Genomic DNA, 21,453 nt, shown 5'->3' with positions numbered 1-21,453 from the left:
TGCAGACCAAGGAAATACAAGGCAAAACGACCAATGTGGCATTGAGAGAAGAGAAACGAGGAATTCCAGAGGCTGGGGGAAGAGTGAGGAAAAGAGAAAGTGATTACAATTTATCACCTTAACTTAATATTTAACCTAATGAAAACAAAATCTTATCTGGAATTTGGAAGTCAATATTTTGATGGCTGGTTCAGTACCCTTTTCTTTGTTTTGACAGTCTGAGAATAATCCAATGGGTGTGGCTTAAAGACATCGGTCACATGTGGAATTGGAATTGGATGTTACACAGGCAACAAAATAAATGTCTGTGCAATATATCTGCTTTATGCACTCAAGCAGAGAAGAAATCCACAAAGACTCACCAGTCTCCTGGTCTGCAGAGAAGACAGAAACAACATGAGCACAGCAGGAAAAGTAAGCAAAAAATATATTACTGTTGGTAATATATTCTCATCACTATAACAAAGAAAGGAATACAGTATTTGATGAATAATTTAAAATTAATATCTAAATTAGAAATGATACACTGAAATATGATGTGCAATATACACCTCAATATGTAATGTATACTGAACTGCAGTGGAAATAAGCTATTCTTAAATATCTTGCACCCGGCCCTCCGCCCCTGGGGCGGCTTCCAGCGCGGGCAGTGGGCCTCGCCGCCTTCCAGGGCCGCTGCTCCGCGGGCGCGTGGAAGGCAGGCGCCCCATTCAGGCTCCCGGAGCTCCCGCCGGCTTGCAGGACCCGGCAGGTACCTCTTGGCGGCGGCTCACCGTTTGCTTTCCCTCCATGAGAAAGAAGCCAGCTCTATCTGACGGCAGCAATCCTGATGGTAATTTCCTCCAGGAACACTGGCTGGTTGAGGACATGTTCATTTTTGAGAATGTAGGCTTCACCAAGGACGTGGGAAACATCAAGTTTCTGGTCTGCGCAGACTGTGAAATTGGACCAATTGGCTGGCATTGGCTAGATGACAAGAACAGTTTCTGTGTGGCCTTGGAACGAGTTTCCCATGAGTAACTGTGGGTAGAGGTACCCAGTCCACCTCCAAAGATAAACCTGCTCCCCACAAGAACTGGCCTTTAATGTGGTCTAACTGTTCTGCTGCCTTCTTCTCTGTGCTAATATAAATACTGAGTACCAGCATGTCCACTTGAACATGCAGAGAGTTAATCCTGCTTCCTAAAGTCTCACGAACATGCCTCCTGCTTAGTTCACTTTGCATCAGATTTCCTAAGCTCCTTTTTCCCCCAGTTTTGGGATACTGTGCTTACCTCCACAAATCTCATCTCTTTCCTGGCATTCTGCCTAGGCTTTGTTTTGCCCACGGGCTCCCTCTTTTTCTAGAAGAGCAGTATTCAACCTTTTAGCTATGACGACATGTAACAAAAGCTGCTTATGTACTAATAGTTGAAAGTCTGCCTTTTCAAATTCAATAAGGCATACAAATATCTGAGAGTGACTTTGTTGTATAGCTACCCTTGTGATCTACAGTAATTTAATCTTTCTAAAAGTAAAGCATTTACAAAATTCAGTATGTAAACCACTAACCAGAAACATTACTTGGGATGCATCTCTAATACTATGTTTGAGCGCCTCTGCTCTAGGTTGAGAATGACATTTTATTGTGAAGATGAGTGTGGTCCCTCTTCCCTTGAAATCTTGTGGTTTCTTTTTATATTAACTCCCCACTGCCACAGCCTAGAAGGTGAGAAGCAGATCTTTAACCCCATCTGGCAGCCACTCAAGGAAAACCCAGCCCTGGCTGTTTACCTAGGCTCTCTTGGAATGAGAGTGCAGGGTGTAGGTTATGAGGGTTAGGCCTTTGCCAGATTATACGCGAGTTTATATTTTCCTTCATCTGGACAGGTAACTTTCTTCCTTTGTTCATAGGCAAGAAGATCTTTAATGGATAGTATCTTTGACTGAACCTACTAGGCATGGTCCTCATGGAGTTTTTGTTCAACTGGAATCTCTGTGCCAACCCAGGATACAAACTTCCATCCAGATGCCTCTATTTCCATAGCTCCGGGGCTGCTCTAACAGTTTGATACCAGCAGACTTGTTTAAGCCTTCAACTTGATTTCCAATTATTCCATCATTTCTATTCTGAAATGACTCACCGTCATAGAAGGAAGTTTATTATATAATCAAGGTTTCAGATATCCTCCTGTAACCACCTCTACCATTCAGAAGGCCTAAAGTTGCAATAAGTACTAAATAGAAGCCTCACCATCTGAAGTCCCTTCCGTTGTTTTCTAGTTGCTTCCTCCTTCCTTTACTCCCATTCTTTCTAAGGGCTCCCCCACTGCAGTGCAAACTGGCCTTGGGCACACTTTTGCAACCAACCTACTGCCCTGGAAAGGTGGCTTCCTTCTCCAATCAGCCTGAATGAGCTTCAGTAAGCAATTGAGAGAACTGTGTTTTTCCAACAAACGGTCCCATGTCCATTGTTATGGCATCTAGAGAAAAACAGAGTTATCCAATCAAGTCAGGAGCATAACCCAAGTAGATGCCTCTAGGGGCACATGGCCCCTCACATCACAAGCCAGAACCTAAGCTAAGAATTTTTAAAAACGAGTTTGAGACTAGCCTGTGCAACACAGCGAGACTCCATCTCTATTTAAAAAATGAATAAAATTACCTGGGCATGGTGGTGTATACCTGTAGTCCCTGCTCCTTGGGATGCTAAAGTGGGAGGATCACTTGAGCCCCAGAGATGGTGGCTGCAGTAAGCCAAGATCACACCACTGGCACTCCAGCCTGGGCAACAGAGTGATACCCTGTCTCAAACAACAACAACAAATGCATATATATATATGTGTGTGTGTGTGTATATATATATATATAGCGACTTGAATAGGAAACCATAGTATTTCATTGTTTTCATTTGCATTTATTTTACTTCTAGTGAAACTTTTATGTACTTATCAGTCATTTCTGTTTCCTTTTTTGAAAACTGCCAAATGTTGCCCGAGTAGCCAAAAATATCAAGTTGCTATTCTGCCTTTTCAGTTTGATCTGAAAGAAAAAAAGGTATTTAAGCAATGGAAAAAAAAATATCTTTAACAGGAATGTATAAAACGTGTATCTATTAAGTCTTTATTTCCTACATTAATTTGCAAAAATGATAGTTTATTCCAAGCTAATCATGAATGATTTGTAAATCTAAAGTTAGAAAAGTCTTTAATCACAAGTTATCTTTATAATGACACCATAATTCAAATGTGTTATTATTTGTATTCATATTTTTATGAACACAAGAAAGTTGTCTGACAGAAGTTTGATGAGAGGAATTTGATTCAGAAGATTGAAATATCCTTCAACCTTACTATAAAATATCTTACAAAATGCTCTTTGATCTCACAGCATTAGAATCATCAAGGTTAAGCAAGACATCAGCATGCAAATTCTAATTAAAAGGGGTCCATTATGATACAATTCAGGGAATTTCCACAAAAATCCTTTGGAACAGTATCTTCCCCATTTAAAAGTTAATGTGGTTTCACAGAAAATTAATAATACAATTTGAATAATAATACAATTCGAATCACTTAGCACTAGGAATACAGATATTTGCTTTTTCTTCTATAAATTTGCGCTTATTTGTTCCATATGTTTACAGGTGCATGTAGTCATTCAATATAATCAATTGATATTTTTTAATTGTTTAATTACATAAACCTGTGCAACTATTTCCAGTCATTTGTTGTGTTAGGAGTGTACCACACAGTAAAATATCTCACCATGATAATTCAATTTAAAGGTTCTGAGGCTTCTCTCTACGTTGTGTGACAAACAGGTTCATATCAATAAGACCGGTTGGAAATCACAAATAGCCCATTGTTACTGTTCTTATTCCACCTCACTTTACTTCCATTTATTACTAATTAATATTTACATTCCTAATAGAAAATTACTAAAATAAAGAAAATTCAAATTTACCAAACTCAACTTAAAATAATGAGTTCATAGAGCAAAAGTATAAACCAACTGTATTAATGAAAATAATAACTGATGAAATAGACAATCCTCCCCTCTTGGGTGCAACATCAATAGCTTAGCTTTTTGACAGCATTTCATTTGTGTTTACCCATCCTGCATTTTGTTTCCCTCAAATGCTAAATGGTGACAATACTAACATCTCTTTCATGAAGTAGTTTTGAGAATTAAATGAATACTGTAAAGCACTTAGAATCATATCTGGTACATGATTAAATATTAGCCACTATTAAATATTAATATTTAAATAAATATTAGCCACTATCATTATTATTGCTATTTAACTTTTTGCTAACTTTTTAACATCACAGAGTACTGAAAATGTGAGGCTAGATTAATTGTTATTCTCTATACAGCCAGCTTTCAGACCTCGGAAAAATTATTCAATCACTGAGTCAATTGATTCTCAATTATTTCGGCTGTAAAATAAGCCAATAATTCAATAGTACTGTCCTGGTAGCAGCCTTGTCAGGTTTAAAAATAATGCTCATTGTTTATAGCAGCACAATTTGCAAATGCAAAAATATGGAATCAACCTAAATGCCCATCAACTAACAAGTGGATAAACAAAATGTGGTACATGTACACCACGGAATACTACTCAGCTGTAAAACAGACGAAATAACGGCCTTTGCAGCAACTTGGATGGAGCTGGAGGCCGTTATTCTAAGTGAAGTAACTCAGGAATGGAACACCAAATATCCAATGTTCTCACTTAAAAGTGGTAGCTAAACTGTGAGGACATAAAGGATAAGAATGATATAAGGAACTTTGGGGACTGAGGGAAAATGGCAGTAGGGGGAATGAGCGATAAAAGATTACATATTGGGTTCAGTCTACACTGCTCGGGTAAGGGGTGCAAAATCTCGGAAATCACCGCTAAAGAACTTATCCATGTAACCAAAACCTATTGAAATTAAAAATCAATCAATGAATAAATTTTAAAATAAAAATAAAAATAATGCATCTAATTTACCCAGCACAGGCCACAATGTGCCTGTCACATCATAAGCACCTAATAATAAGAAACTTCCTACTATTAGTACCTTCTGTCTAAGTATTCTGATATTTATTTTGGCAATAACCATGTTGAACATTCTAAAGTTGAAAAATTTGACAAATAAATAATGAAAATGAATTGGCAGAAAAATAAATCTCAATTGACTTTTTTAATTATATTTGCAATTATGTTGATTCTTTCTAGAAAGGGCTCTGCAAACTATACATGCTTTACCACAATGAAGATGGTTTTTACAGTACACTTCCAAGCACTAGAAATATATGCTGAACTTTCTTTTTAAGAACATCTATAGATAAGCTCTGCTAGACAGAAATTCAAACAAACTGTTTCTCCAGTTTTAAAATATACATGTGTGGGTCTGAGTCTATACACACATACGTGCGCGCACACACGCACATACCACCAAATCTAATCTCTATAATATTTGGCTCAAATCTAAGCTGGAAAGAGTCTCTACACATAAATTAGGTTACAAAACAGGCTGCCAAAGATAAGTTTCAAATGAGTAGGAAACAAGTAGCACACAGAAGTGGTGGAGAGAGAAAATTAAAAGAGGACAATAAGCAAATAGGGAGAGAAAGAAACATCATCGTACGCAGGAAGGTAAACCCGTATAACTGTTCTTATAGTCAGATCCTTTTGGCCTAAGCAGAAAATTGAGCAAGAAAGCAGTTTATTTTGTGTGGACAGAAACTGACTCTGTCAGCAAAATAAAGGTGATTTCTAACTTCATGTGTCAGCCAACAGTTGTGGGTAAACAAGCATTTTCAGGACAGCATTAGGAAATATCAGGAATAAACACCTTCAGAGAAAAATACAACAGCACAAGAATGGCCTAAATAAATATATTCCATTTTTCTCAATGTCTTATTATACTTTGTTTATCTTCCCTTACGTTATTGTTTTTCAAAAAGATACTTTTATTCTCTTTATAAACCAGAGTACTTCATTTCCATAGAGCTCTTGTTAGGTACCAGACATGGGACCCAATACTACATGTACAAAGATGAAAAGACACAATTTCTAACTTCAAGAGTGGGAAAACACTGGTACCATCTCTCTGTTTGATTTTCTAGGTAATCAAATGCAAAGCAGCTGTGCTATGGGAGGTAATGAAACCCTTTTCCATTGAGGATGTGGAGGTTGCACCTCCTAAGGCTTATGAAGTTCGCATTAAGGTGAAGTATTTTGCCATTTGTATTTCATTTTACATTTAAAAAACTCAGAGAATATTAAAATGGAAACATCAAAAAATCCACTAAGAGGCATATCTTCTATGATCATCCAGAAAATACAATTACATTTGTTGTCAAGGAAAGGTATAAATGTAAATTTTAAATGTTTAATAAGTGATCAAAGAGTACATACAGTATAATTCCGGTAAAATACAAAAGAATTTATATGCTTGTACAGAAAAAAATTCCAAAGGATACATATCAAGACTTCAAAATCAATTAACATTAGATGTTTTCCATGTGCTACTTTGCTATTTCTACTTGTTTTTTAAAGCGTGCATTCTTGTATAAGACTTAAATATTTCAGAATCAGTTACTTCACAGATTCTTCTAAATTGTTTAATTCAAGAAGGGAAGGTAGAGAAGGGTTTTAGACTGATTAATCTTGAGGATAAACCGAATCTTTCATATTTAGGAATAGTAGGGAGTATAGCAAAACCCTGAATACATTTTAGAAGCACAATTTCAGGAATCTGGGTATCTTAAATTTATCTAGTTACAATCTTTTCTGAATCTGAACATCTTCTCTTTATTCTGTAGATGGTGACTGTAGGAATCTGTGGCACAGATGACCACGTGGTTAGTGGTACCATGGTGACCCCACTTCCTGTGATTTTAGGCCATGAGGCAGCCGGCATTGTGGAGAGTGTTGGAGAAGGGGTGACTACAGTCGAACCAGGTACAGGATTCACACTCAGGAAACATGCTCATTCACCAACCTAAGATTTCCCAGCCTGGATGAGGAAACCAGCAATGAGGGACCAAAGCGCTTGCAGAAGGTCACCGCGCAGCCAGGACTTCAGGGGTTTCCTCTTTCCCTCTCTGCCTGCCTGACTCAAGCATGTATGTCTTCAGGCAGGCATGTATTCTACCCATCAACCATTATGTACTGAGCATCTGCTAGATGCCAGGCACCAGGTTGGAGCCTGGAGATATGTGAGGATCAAAAGGGACACAGTGCCTACCAGTGTGGCATTCATAATCTAATAACTTCATGTTAGTGTTGCTGAACACGGTCTTCTTCTATCAGGGCCCAGACAACTAGAAATGGGAGGAGGGAAAAAAATATAAGTATGGAAACTGTTCTGTGCTGAGTTCACAAGGTGGAGGCTACACGGCTACAACTGAATAAACATGACCTTTTCTTAGGTGACCTATGCAGCCATGTCACCAATCTCCTCTTCCAACATGGTCTCTTTCCTGAGCATGGAATCAATGAAACTGACTAGGTGAAAGGAAATGAAAGAAACATAGAAGGAGCCATCCACCATCAACAATGTCTGCCTTATTATCTTCAGCCATGCTTCAATGTGACTGGTTACAGATTACTAATTATAAAGGGAGAATAACTAGGACATTTCCATACCATCATTTTCACATAAATTTTACCTACAAAATGTTATGGGGCAACTATTTTTCTTGGTCTTGTGGAATAGGTAGCATAAGTAATTAAAAATAAAAATTATGTTTAATTCTAAAAAATCACTTTCATTTTATTTTATTTTATTTTATTTTATTTTATTTTATTTTATTTTGTTTTGTTTATTTTGAGACGGAGTCTCACTCTGTCACCCAGGCTAGAGTACAGTGGTGCAATCTCAGCTCACTGCAACTTCCACCTCCCAGGTTCCCGCCATTCTCCTGCCTCGGCCTACCGAGTAGCTGGGACCACAGGCGCCCACCACCACGCCTAGCTAATTTTTTGTATTTTTAGTAGAGACGGGGTTTCACCATATTAGCCAGGATGGTCTCAATCTCCTGACTTCGTGATCTGCCCGCCTCAGTCTCCCAAAGTGCTGGGATTACAGTCTAGAAAATCACTTTAGGCACTAGATTGGACCTGCCACTTCACCAAATACTTATTTGAACTGTGAACAGAAAAATAAAATGAACTGTCCAATTTGGGTTTCAGCTCCTACTAATTCCTTTAGTAGTAATAAATTAATAACTACTAAATAATAACTAATAACTGCTAAATTACTACTAAAAATAACTACTAAATAATACTAGTAATCACTAATTAGTTAGTAATAAGTTAATAACAAAATGACACCCTTACTTTTTACCTGTGCTCACTCCACTATAACAGGAAAAGTAGGTAATTCACAAATTACCAGCTAAAAACATTTCAAAGTCAGTTCTTATCCTAAAAGTACCTAACTTATTGTGGAGGGTTGAAATTTCCAGAGGAATTTCTGGAATTGTTCTTTGTCCCATTTTTGATAGTTTTCCTCAAAAAAAGAACTAAGATCATTTTAAAAGCATTCATTTCATAATAAAGATAAATCTAGTCACTTTGAAAAGAAAAGAAGTAGTTCAAAATTCTCATTTTTATTGTAAATCAAACTATAACAAAAAACAGGTCTTATCAACATCTAGTGGCACTATTATACCCTACTTTCAACTAAAATTTATATTTATACTTACATTAAGATTTAAATAGTTAAGGATTAAATTAAACATTTGTAAAGCCTCCAGGAGAAATTGATACACTACATAAAAGTAACTATTAATACAGTGGAAGCAATTTTTCTAATCCATGTTTTCCCATATTTGCATTTCCTCTCTAGGAATCTTCAGGCACTTATAAACCCAAACTGGAAACAAGGCTGTGGCAGGCAGTGACAAATGACGTAGTTGTCATTGAACTGTATTTCTTGGAGACTTTTAAAGACACATGCTTCTAATATTTCAAAGACATGTGAGCTTTAAGTTTATGCTCTATTAATACTGGATAGAAATTGTAAAATAATTTGTTTTATCTCTCTCCAGGTGATAAAGTCATCCCACTCGCTCTTCCTCAGTGTGGAAAATGCAGAATTTGTAAAACCCCGGAAAGGAACTACTGCTTGAAAAACGAGTAGGTTTCTGATGCTCTCCCTGCACAGACATTGAGTTTGCACATTAGTTATGCTCCTGTCTCATGTCTTTGTGTGTCTGTGTATTGCACTGCCCAGTGTGAGCAATCCTCGGGGGACCCTGCAGGATGGCACCAGCAGGTTCACCTGCAGGGGGAAGCCCATCCACCACTTCCTCGGTGTCAGCACCTTCTCCCAATACACGGTGGTGGATGAGAATGCAGTAGCCAAAATTGACGCAGCCTCACCCATGGAGAAAGTCTGTCTCATTGGCTGTGGATTTTCAACTGGTTATGGATCTGCAGTCAAAGTTGCCAAGGTAAGAATGACAACAGGTGATAAAAACAGTTACATGCAGACTGTCAGGAACCCAAATGGAAGCAATTTCTCCCAAGAATCAAAAGAATATTTTTGTAGATTTTGAATGTTGGCTAAGAATAGAAACACAATTCAGAAAGAATTGAGAGCACATGCTAGAAATTTCATGTGTTTATCAGATTAAAAAGTTGTTGAGAGTTAAGAAAATGTAAAGATTTCATTTTCAATAATTACTCTTCTGTATTTGCTCTTTATGAGATCATGAAATATTAGGCCTGAGAACTCATTTAGTAATTCATTCAACAATTGGAGAGCACCTATACATGCCTCAGGCACTAGAGTTTCTGCTAAGTTCTGAGATAGCAAAAGTAAATGAAATGAAGTGTTTGTCCTTGAGGAGCATCTAGTCTGCGGATCCTCTACTCCCAGAATTAGGAGCAACAGTAGAGTCCAAAACCTCACCTGATGCACTTCCACACCAAGGCTCACCCACTCTGTGGATTCTTAGACGGAAAGTAATGAAGCTTCAGTGATGCGTAATTCACTCATTATGGGATTTCACTGCTAAAACGAACTCCCCTGCCATGAACACACACATATATTTCAGAAGTGGTAAATTTCAAGCGAAAATTCTTTAAAGGCTCCTCGTCTGAGTAGGCTGAAAATCTAGTAGTATGCTTTATTTTATGAAAGCAAGGTCCAGAGTTATAAAGATATTTGACCACAGTCTCAGTGCTGAGACTAAAATATCTTTTTAATATGAGAGCTGAGATTAAAATATGTTTTTCAAATCTCCTGCTGAATCTTAGCTCGCAATACATAATTATTAGTGTTTTAAAATCACAGTCACGAGTCTTATATTTTTCTAAGTAAGGTAGAAAATGGTGTTGTCCCCATAGTATGAATAACACTTGGTGAATGAATGAGTGAATAGACACCCTTAAGGGAATATAAGGATGAGATTACTTGGGACAGGAAAGCATGTCACCCACAATGAAGACTGACTGTGGGAGACTAGGTTTAATAAATAACCACTAGCCAACCAAAAAAAAAAATTCAGAAGGCATCTTTTCCAAATTTCTGACTTTAGCACTTAGTATCTTGTTCAGTTGCCTCATCCGTGCTAGCAGGTGGTCAAAGTGAGCCTACCCAAGACAGAAGATGAGGCTACTCATAACAGTAGATTGTATTTATTATTGACATATAGACAAATGTTTCATTGCTGTGTTGTTCACTAGTGTATTTTTAAAGCAGGGATATACTTGTCACAACTACTGAACATAAATGAACCAAGGCGTTAATTACAGAGGGTTTAAGTGGAATATTTTTCAGTCTCCTGGAGTAGAATTTTCCACTTATTTTATTTTCCAAATATTGCCTTGGTGTATGTATGAGATATTGAAGCTGACTATCATGGGATTTCAGCAATCGAGAGTCCCTTCAAGACTGTAATCACTGCCATCTGGATCTCAAAGATCATCCAGTCCCCTGGTTCCTAGCCTGACTTTCCCATTGGAGTCACCTGGGGAGTGAGTTCCACCTGCAGAGATTCTCATTTAATTGACATGAGCTGTGACCTGAACAGTGGGATAGTTTGTAAAGCTCCCCAGAAGAATCTAATATGCATCAGTTTGACAACCACTCAACTAGTTCATCCCCTTGAATTTAAAAATAAAGCAACCGAAGTCAGAAGAGATTTTGATAAAAGGTTGGACAGAAGAGTCTGAGTAGCTCTTGATAAACACGTAGGCATGGCACTTTATAAAGCTTAGGCACTTTCTAACAATCATTACTTAATCCATTTTTGCATTTTCTGAAAACATAGGTCACCCCAGGCTCTACCTGTGCTGTGTTTGGCCTGGGAGGGGTCGGCCTATCTGCTGTTATGGGCTGTAAAGCAGCTGGAGCAGCCAGAATCATTGCGGTGGACATCAACAAGGACAAATTTGCAAAGGCCAAAGAGTTGGGTGCCACTGAATGCATCAACCCTCAAGACTACAAGAAACCCATCCAGGAGGTGCTAAAGGAAATGACTGATGGAGGTGTGGATTTTTCGTTTGAAGTCATCGGTCGGCTTGATACCATGGTATGTACCATGACATGCCCTGAGATTTCTGCCTCTGCAACCTGGAAGATGCATTTAGGCAGCAAAATATATGTTCTATGTATAAAGGATATTTTTAATGATGAATGGAAATTTCCCATCATCTATTACCTGATTGTTTAATTTTTGTTATGGGAAATCTTTTCTTCCATCAACTATGCAAACCTGTCTCAAGTCATATTTCCTCTAGAGGAAAAGAAAAGGGCTTGTTTTTCTTAACTGAGCAATTACAGATTTACTTTATTAATTTTTAGTTAAAAACTGTAAGTTCAAGTAAACATAAATAATACAAATTCTGTTCTCAAATTGAAATGTTTTATTTTTCTCCCACATTCTTAAAAAAAAGGCTCAATAATTTTGCATATGTTCTTAATAAATTCCAAATTTTTAACATGTTAGTATTTGGCCAAAAGAAATGAGCAATTTTAGGCCAACTGCTGTTTTATTAACAACAATATGCCCTAAGGAAATTGACTGCTTTGAGACATCACTGTATTTTATCACATAAACGGGACAGTGCCTGGCACATAGCTAGTACCCAATACTAGTTGGACTGAATACTTTGAAAAGTCAACAGTCTCTACTAAAAATACAAAAATTAGCCAGGTATGGTGGTGTAGCACATACCTGCAATCTCAGCTACTCCGGAGGCTGAGGCAAGACAATCACTTGAACCCATGAGGCGGAGGTTGCAGTGAGCCAAGATCGCGCCATTGCACTCCAGCCTGGATGACATAGTGAAACTCCGTCTCAAAAAAAAAAAAGGAAAGAAAAAAGAAAAAAAAAAAAGAAAAGTCCATTGACTTTACCATCCCCTAGAATTTAAAAGCTATGCATCTCATAGCATTGCTTATAGATTATATGAGACAACGCATGTGATATACTTAGCGCAGTGCTGCCTGTCATATGGTAAGCTCCCAATAAATATCAGCTGTCTTTTTTTTTTTTTTTTTTTTTTTTTTTTTGAGACAGGGTCTCACTCTGTCACCTAGGCTGAAATGCAGTGGCATAATTATAACTCGCTGTAGCCTCCATCCCCTGGACTCAAGCAATTCTCCTACCTCAGCCTCCAAAGGTGCTGAGAGTATAGGCATGAGCCACCACACCCAGCCTCAGTTGGCTTATTGATATGAAATATTATTTCTAATCTTGCAGTGCTTACGTCGTCTTTGTCTTATTACGTGGTATTTCTTCCAAACAGTTACAAATATCAATTGCAATGGGAAACACATCTCTAGCTATATTTCACCTACCCAGAATTCTCTAGAATCCTACTCAAAAAGTCTCCAGAAACCAACAAATTTCCATTGCTGAGGTTTTCTAGAAGGTCCAGCAGTGTGGGTAACAGGGAGTGGCACCCTAAGATCAAAGCTCTCGGCAGCCTTGGCCTGGGACAGATGCCACAGAGGAATAAAATGTCAAAAGAATTCAACATTTTCCAGGGCTACAGCTTTTCTCCTTAGGCTCTTTTTCTATATTTTCATCCATTTTCTCATGTGGAACTCGAGTGTACCTTATCTCAAGATACCAAATGTCTGACAGCCACATGTTCTGAGGATGTGTGGTCTTCCAAAGGTCAGAATCCAAAATCAAAGAACTAATCATTATATACTACAGGGATCCTAAACCATTTTCTAACTATAGAACGTGTTCCAAAAGCTGACTGGAAAACATTTTCTGAAATGTCTCTTGAGGTTTCCAAATAATCAGTATATTTTAATGTAAAACCAATATGTATTTGGGGAGATAATAAAAGAACATTTAAAACATGTCCATTTGAGAAATGGACAGTAGAGTAGGAACCCACTTGAGAGGGAGACCATCAGTGGACAAAAGACAAATTTCAGTGATATAATCATTTATCTTATTCACAATCAATATATCTGGTTGAAAGTACTGGCCTCAAAATACCTATGTAATATATCAATGAAAAATGAATTAACTAACTCACAGATCACCTGAGAATTACGTGATGATGAAATTTTACGCTTTATGTATGTTTATAATGATGTCTGCCTCCTTATTCCTTTTTTAGGAAGAATTAAGTGCACTCCAATTTATTCATCCATTCTTTCATTAAAAAAAAAACACTTTCTGGGCATTTCCTAAATCCACAGCACTATCGTATGCAAAAAAGGGGAATGAAGGAGCAAACGACATAATCTCTTTCCTCTACACACTCACAGTCCAGCTAAGCCTATTACATGATATTCTGCATTATGAGTAGGAACTATGCAACTCCACGTTAAAGATGCCAAATATTCACTTTATTCCAGATGGCTTCCCTGTTATGTTGTCATGAGGCATGTGGCACAAGCGTCATCGTAGGGGTACCTCCTGATTCCCAGAACCTCTCAATAAACCCTATGCTGCTACTGACTGGACGCACCTGGAAGGGGGCTGTTTATGGTGGTATGTAGTTGGGCTCAAGTGCCAAATTCTCATTAACATCAATATATCTCCACTTCTACAACTGACAAGTCAAGGTTTTGAAAACAAATCAAAAATAATTAAAATTCCTTTTCTATCTACAGTCTCCAAATCAACTAGATATGGAACTAATGCAGACAGAAGGTCCCAATATAAACTCTTCTGTTGTCACCATAACCCAGGATCTTTCATCTCCATCTGTTTTTGTACTTGTGACTGTGTAAGGCATGGACATTTTTAGTAGAACATGGAAATCTACAACAATATTTCATATCTATGCCCAAATTTAGACAACTGATAAATTTGCTCCTCTACTTTGGGCACAAATATCTATACTATTATTTCTATGTGAGAGACAAAAGAACTAAGAAACTTTGTTTATCTGTGTGTTTGTTTTTTTTTAAGTCAAGGCACCGTAAAAGCATATTGAAGTACTCTATCTCTTCTTATCCTCAGTTATAGCAGTCTGGAATGAAGCACCTTTTCTAAATTTTCATTTATTTGGAAAATCTCTTCAATTCTTCTACTGACCCTGGTCAAATCCAACAATGATACTGTCTTCTTTTCAGGCTTTAAGAGTAAAGAAGATATCCCAAAACTTGTGGCTGATTTTATGGCTAAGAAGTTTTCACTGGATGCTTTAATAACCCATGTTTTACCTTTTGAAAAAATAAATGAAGGCTTTGACCTGCTTCGCTCTGGGAAAAGGTAGAGTTTAAGTTAGTTTTCTGTTTTGCTTTTTTTTTTCTACCACAGGGGATTGTCTAGCAGAGAATGAAAAAGGTGGAAGGATGAGAAAAAATAGAGTCTCTTGGTTTTCCATTACCTGTTTAGTCTTTGCATGCAGCGCTTGTAGGATCATACTGTGAAAGCTAAAACCAGTTGCTTTGCATTTCCTATTCTGCTGAAGTCAAATTATGTTGATTACTGCAAATCTGAATGATCTGAGCCACTCAGCCTTCCTTAAAAGAGAACACTCACATTTGCCAAAAAAAAACAAAAAACAAAAAAAAACCACAAAAAAGCAAGTCTATTTAAACAACCATAATTATAACATGGTGACTTTGAATCCTCATCCTTCTACCTATATAAAGCTGACACTAAGTGTCTGCATATTTAAATAATTTTCAGGACATCCTCAACATTTTCATTGCAGGAGTAGGTGGAAGTACATTGGGATTGTTTTCTAGGTAGATAATACTAGTTTTTCTCTTTTTCTTTTGTAGTTTAAGAAAACTTTTTTACCAATATAAGTTATCATAAAAGAGAAGAGTACTAAGCACTATTTTAAATGTTTGTCGTACATTTTCTCCGAAGCTTAGAAGAATAAGCCAATTCTATTTCCTATCTCGAACATTTAACAGTTACAACCAGCTAATAAAATGCATTTTGTCACCTGCATTTACATGAGGCACAACTGGAAACAGGCAGTTATATCTAACCTTTGTCTTCTAGTCCAGAGTCTGAGATTTTTCTGCTATCCCACACTTATTTTCATGAGATTTTCAACTTTAAATAGTATTTCTTTGGCATTCACACAATCATTATACTAGATACTTTAAATGACAACATTCTTGAGGAAGGAAAGAAACTAGCACTCACAGAGCACCAGCTGTTCTACTAAGTATCTTACCTGCATTATCTCATGTGATTCCCAAACGATGCTCAGTGTCAGTCTCTATCTCACTATCTTAGAGAAGAGAAACTGAGACACGGAGAAGACATGACTTTGCCAAAATCATCAAGTGGTAAGAAGGAGAGCCAGGATTCAAAAGTAGGTCTTGTTATTAGCAAATCTATTCACTTTCTACTGCCCCTCAAGAGTGCGTGTACATATGGAAAACAGTAGTCATCAAAGGTTAGTTATCATTGTCATTATTATTACCATTGACATCATCATTGGGATCATCATCATAAGATTGAAAAGATGATGGTAAATATAGAGATGAACAAAACCAGAGGACAGTGTTGAGCAACATAAGAAGTCATGAGGCATGCCTAAATTCATTTTATGAGAATGTCATGTAGTAATATGCATATGTAAATATAATTAATCTTATCAATAAGCAAAGATTTAAAATTGTAATATTGAGTATTGGAAAGAATAAGGTGAGTTGGGCACTTTCATGTACTTTCAGTAGTAATTGATACATACTTCTGGAAAAGCAATTTGGTAATATGTATCAGAAACTCTTTAAAAAATAACTGAATCATTTGCCCCAACAATTCCATTTCTTTTTTTTTTTCTTTTATTTATTTATTTATTTATTTATTTATTTATTATTATACTTTAAGTTCTAGGGTACATGTGCATAACGTGCAGGTTTGTTACATACGTATACTTGTGCCATGTTGCTGTCCTACACCCATCAACTCGTCAGCACCCATTAGAATGGCGATCATTAAAAAGTCAGGAAACAACAGGTGCTGGAGAGGATGTGGAGAAATAGGAACACTTTTACACTGTTGGTGGGATTGTAAACTAGTTCAACCATTATGGAAAACAGTATGGCGATTCCTCAAGGATCTAGAACTAGATGTACCATATGACCCAGCCATCCCATTACTGGGTATATACCCAAAGGATTATAAATCATGCTGCTATAAAGACACATGCACATATATGTTTATTGCGGCACTATTCACAATAGCAAAGACTTGGAATCAACCCAAATGTCCATCAGTGACAGACTGGATTAAGAAACAATTCCATTTCTAGAAATCTATTCTACAGAAATAATCAACTATTCAAACATACATATATGTGTACTCGTTAGAACTTTAGAAATATTCTAAAGTTCAACACAAGGAAAATAAATTCATAAATTCCAGTCATCTATTAGAAATGAATGAAACCACCAAAAAGAAATGACTTCATTGGGAAATTCTCATGATGTAATCTCAGGCTCATTTAATGAAGAATATAAATTGTATATATTGTATATGCAATGTCTCAAATTTTCATCAAAAACAGTAAAACATGCACATATTTCTAGAAAAAGTTCATAGAAATTCAGGAAAATATTGAGAATTATTTCTAGGTTGGGGGATTATGGATTACTTTTACTTTCTTCTTCCTGCTGTCTTGCATTCTCTGAATTATGTGCATATAGTTTTCTCATATATGCACATGCATATACATATATATGTTAAAAATTAAAGTTATTAAAGAGTCACAAAGACCATCATTTTCTAAAAATATTTACTCGTGAGAAGTTGGTTTATAGAAGAAGCATTAGTTCTAGTGTAAATGTTCCATTTGTAATCTTCACAAGAATGAAGAATCTTAGAATTAATACAAATCGACTTCATTCTCTACTTCTAAGAATCCTTAAACATCTCTGTATCAAAGGTCTTTTAAATTTACATTATGGTCTTTGTTAAATTATCAGTTCTTTCAGGCAAGTTATCCATCATCTTATGATTTTTGCAAATTTGTATTTGGGTTTGAATCCCAACACTCCATACAAGATGTGCTACCAGAGCAAGTTACATATCTTTCTACGTCTCAGTTTTTATAATCTCTAAAACAGAAATAATATGGAAACCTACCTCCTAGTGTTGATGTTTAGGTTGAAGTTTAAGAAAATGTGCAAAGAATGTGACAAATAGTAAGAACTAACTGCAAGTTATTATCTAGTGTTGTTTTATATTCCTTATTATACTAGGGATGTGGGCATGCAAAAATGATTTTTTGAAGATGCTAATGTAGTATTGAAGTCTAAATGACAGGCATATTCAGAATGTTGTGAGTGAGATTAAGATTGGAGAAAAAAATAAAAATAAAAAATAAAAAGAAAGAGAACACCAAAAAAGATGAACTTCCTTTGACTTGAACCAAATGTATGGGGACGGAAATAGGGTAGCTGGGATCACAGACAGATTTTCACTAAGACAACTCAGATGCTCCTTGGACTCTCACATGGAAGCATGTGGGTTGTCTAAATGTTAACACAATGTCTCTTCTTTCCTATTGCAGTATCCGTACCATCCTGACCTTTTGAAACAATAGAGATGCCTTCCCTTGTAGCAGTCTTCAGCCTCCTCTACCCTACATGATCTGGAGCAACAGCTGGGAAATATCATAATTCTGCTCTTCAGAGATGTATTCAATAAATTACACATGGGGGCTTTCCAAAGAAATGGAAATTGATGGGAAATTATTTTTCAAGCAAAAATTTAAAATTCAAGTGAGAACTAAATAAAGTGTTGAACATCAGCTGGGGAATTGAAGCCAATAAACTGTTCTTCTCAACCATTCTACTGTGTCATCTTTGCCATTGAGGAAAAATATTTCCTGTGACTTCTTGCATTTTTGGTATCTTCATAATCTTTAGTCATTGAACCCAGTGGAGGGGAACCTTCACTTGCCCTGAACACACACCTGCTGGGCCACTGTGCTTGAAATCTCCTACCTCTATCTCAATTTTCACTGTCGGCATTTTCCTTTTTTAAATAAAATGTACCAAATTCCTAGGGTAAAAGCTATGGTAAGGTAAAGGATAGACTCACATTTACAAGTAGTGAAGGTCCAAGAGTTCTAAATACAAGAAATTTCTTGGGAACTCATATAAAATGTCCCACATTTACTGCAGTAAAGGGTAGTGTTTTTATGGCTTTTATACCATTTCTTTATGGTTGATGTACAATTGATTTTTAAAAATAATAGCAGATTTCTTGCTTCATATGACAAAGGCTCAATTACCAATTGTAAAAAATGAACTATTTCCAGAATCATGTTCAAAAAATCTGTATTTTTTGCTCATGAAAGTGCTTCATTGACTAAATTGTATTAGTCTATGGCTATACATGATTATTTAGATGATGACTGAAAATGCATATAAAATAATTAAAAGCTATATGGTGGCTTTAAGTGTAGATATGGGGTGGCAAATGCTGTGAATGCAGAAAAAAAGTTGATAACTGAGAAATGGCACAAACACCTTAAGCAATATTTTTCCCTAGTCGATATATACACACACATACATATATACACATATACAAACGTCTATTTTTGCAAAATTGTTTTCAGTCTATAACTTTTCTATTAATTACCATGTCTTAAAATCAATTCTATAATCCTAGCATTCGTTTAATATTCTGAATATGTAAGGACCTGTGGTGCGCATTCGTTAATGTTTTCCCACTCTCAGGGGAAGGATTTGCATTTTAAGCTTTATCTGTAAATGTGGCATGCAAAGATTATTCCTGGTAAAGGAGGTAGCTGTCTCCAAAAATGCTATTGTTGCAATATCTACATTCTATTTCATATTATGAAAGACCTTAGACATAAAGTAAAATAGTTTATCATTTACTGTGTGATCTTCAGTGAGTCCCTCAGGCTCTCTGAGCTTATTCATCCTTTGTTTTGAAAAAATTACTCAACCTACCTATTACAGCTTAACCAAGATTAAATGGGATGATGTTAATGAAAGAGCTTTGCCAACTAAGAAGGGCCATGTAATGTGAGTAACTTGATTTTTTTGTCAAAAATGCTAAAGGTTGGGGGGCGTGGCGTCCCTGTAATCCCAACACTTTGGGAGGCCAAGACGGTTGATGACTTTAGGTCAGGAGTTCGAGACCAGCCTGGTCAACATAGTGAAACCCCATCTCTCCTAAAAATGCAAAAATTAGCCAGGCATGGTGGCGGGTGGCTGTAATCCCAGCTACTCCTGAGGCTGAGGCAGGAGAATCGCTGGAGCCCGGGAGGCGGAGGTTGCAGTGAGAAGAAATCGTGCCACTGCATTCCAGCGTAGGCGACAAGAGCAAAACTCTGTCATAAAAAAAAAAAAAGGAAAAGAAAAGAAGAAAAGAAAATGCTGAAGGAGTTACTCAGGGTCAAGATACTTTTCAGAATGTCCCTAAGATAACATCATCATGGGACACTACCTGTTGCTGGGTGCTCTGCGACTTTTACACTTATGCTGATGGTGTGAGATCCAGAAACAGAAAATGGATTTCTACATACCCATCTCACAGCAGGGTCATCAAATCCTGCTAGTGACACAGAAGGTGACATCCAGCTCCCACCCTCCTTCCTTCCAGGTTCGGGGAGCAGGTAGAGTGGGAGCCATTAGGTGCGCTCTGCCAGTGTTGTCATAGAGTGGCACAGTCCCCCATGGGATGGGAGTGGCATGTGGGAGCCTTCTGCATCATGCACTATGAAAAAAAAATTACTATGGGACAAGTGGTTCATATAGTTAAGTGATTTTATATATATATATATATTCCAGTGTAGAAATTATTGGCTAGGTCTGTAATCAAGTATTGCACAGAAGTGCCTTCATAGGTGCTGAAACAGGATTATGAGACTGACAGACACAGGAATGAGGAAGACAGGGAGAAAATGTGCATGGTTGTGAGAATATATTGCTTTGATTCTTTGACTTCTCATGATATATGAAAACAAATAAAGTCTGGGGTTGACTTCAAAAATATCATGAATATATTTAAAATGAAATTGTGAGCATGGAGAAAAATTTAAATTCTGGTATTAAAAAATAATTTAAAAATATAGACAAAGAAAAAATGTTTTCATGTATATGATTGACCCAAAAAAAAAGATATTTCTAAAATCCTGGTGCTTTTTCATTTAAACATAGACAACCGAAGAGGAAAATGAACAATGATGGAAATTCATGGAGGAGGAAATTAAAATGGCAAAATAGTATATTAACTGGCACTGAGCCTTGGTAGTGGTCAAAAAAATATAAATTAAAATGAGATATTACTGCCTACCTATTAGCTTACACGGTTGGTAGAAATGTGCATTGTCGTAGGTTTCTGACAATTTGTGATTTTTATTAAAATTTTAAACATGCATAGCCCAAGCAATATCACACTTGGGAATCGACTCTGTAATTATAATTGTGTATAAGAATATAGAAACAAGGCCATTAGCTGCAGCCTTACTTGCAGAAGAAACAAAAATTTTTAAAATGTCTGACTGATTGACAGAATAAGGAATGATGATAACTCCCTATTTTGAATGGTAAGTTGATCTTATTAAAAAAAATAGGGGACTGGGCATGGTGGCTCATACCTGTAACCCCAGTGCTTTGGGAGGCCAAGGCAGGTGGATCACTTGAGCTCAGGAGTTCGAGACCAGCCTGGGCAACATGGCAAAAACCTGTCTCTACAAAAAAACACAAAAATTAGCCAGGCATAGTGGCACACAACTGTAGTCCCAGTTACTTGGGAGGCTGAGGTGGGAGGATCGCTGGAGCCAGGAGGCACAGGTTGCAGTGAGCCATGATGGCACCATCGCACTACAGCTTTGGCAACAAAGCAAGTCCTCATTTCAAAAAAAAAAAAAAAATTGTATCTAAAAATCTGGAGAAATTACTCTGATGCATCAGAAAGTATAAAAAGCAAGGTACAGAATAATGTTTTATTATATGATCCAATTTTTGTCGAATACAAAACAAAACAAATTAAAATTCCTATTTATTAGTATACAGTTTCATATGAGCATGGAGAAAGACA

At 36.8% G+C, this 21,453-nt stretch overlaps 1 protein-coding gene across 2 annotated transcripts; it reads left to right on the top strand.

Moving 5' to 3' along the window:
- The first annotated feature begins 325 nt into the window (after positions 1-325).
- On the top strand, positions 326-18,226 carry LOC102123413 (alcohol dehydrogenase 1A). 2 transcript variants are annotated; one of them, XM_065545264.2, is made up of 9 exons: positions 326-414; positions 6,100-6,201; positions 6,799-6,937; positions 9,031-9,118; positions 9,216-9,435; positions 11,260-11,520; positions 13,815-13,950; positions 14,538-14,676; positions 17,948-18,226. In XM_065545264.2, the coding sequence occupies exons 1-9, from the start codon at positions 397-399 to the stop codon at positions 17,970-17,972; spliced, it is 1,128 nt and encodes a 375-aa protein (XP_065401336.1). In that variant the 5' UTR covers positions 326-396; the 3' UTR covers positions 17,973-18,226. The 2 variants fall into 2 exon arrangements, with proteins under 2 accessions (XP_065401336.1, XP_073896306.1); XM_074040205.1 differs by lacking the exon at positions 326-414 and adding an exon at positions 1,890-2,401.
- The last annotated feature ends 3,227 nt before the right edge of the window (positions 18,227-21,453 follow it).

The sequence above is a fragment of the Macaca fascicularis genome, chromosome 5 (assembly GCF_037993035.2).
Source record: "Macaca fascicularis isolate 582-1 chromosome 5, T2T-MFA8v1.1".
NCBI lineage: Eukaryota > Metazoa > Chordata > Mammalia > Primates > Cercopithecidae > Macaca > Macaca fascicularis.
The sequence above is the reverse complement of the archived record's forward strand: the minus strand, read 5'-3'. Positions and strand labels throughout refer to the sequence as shown.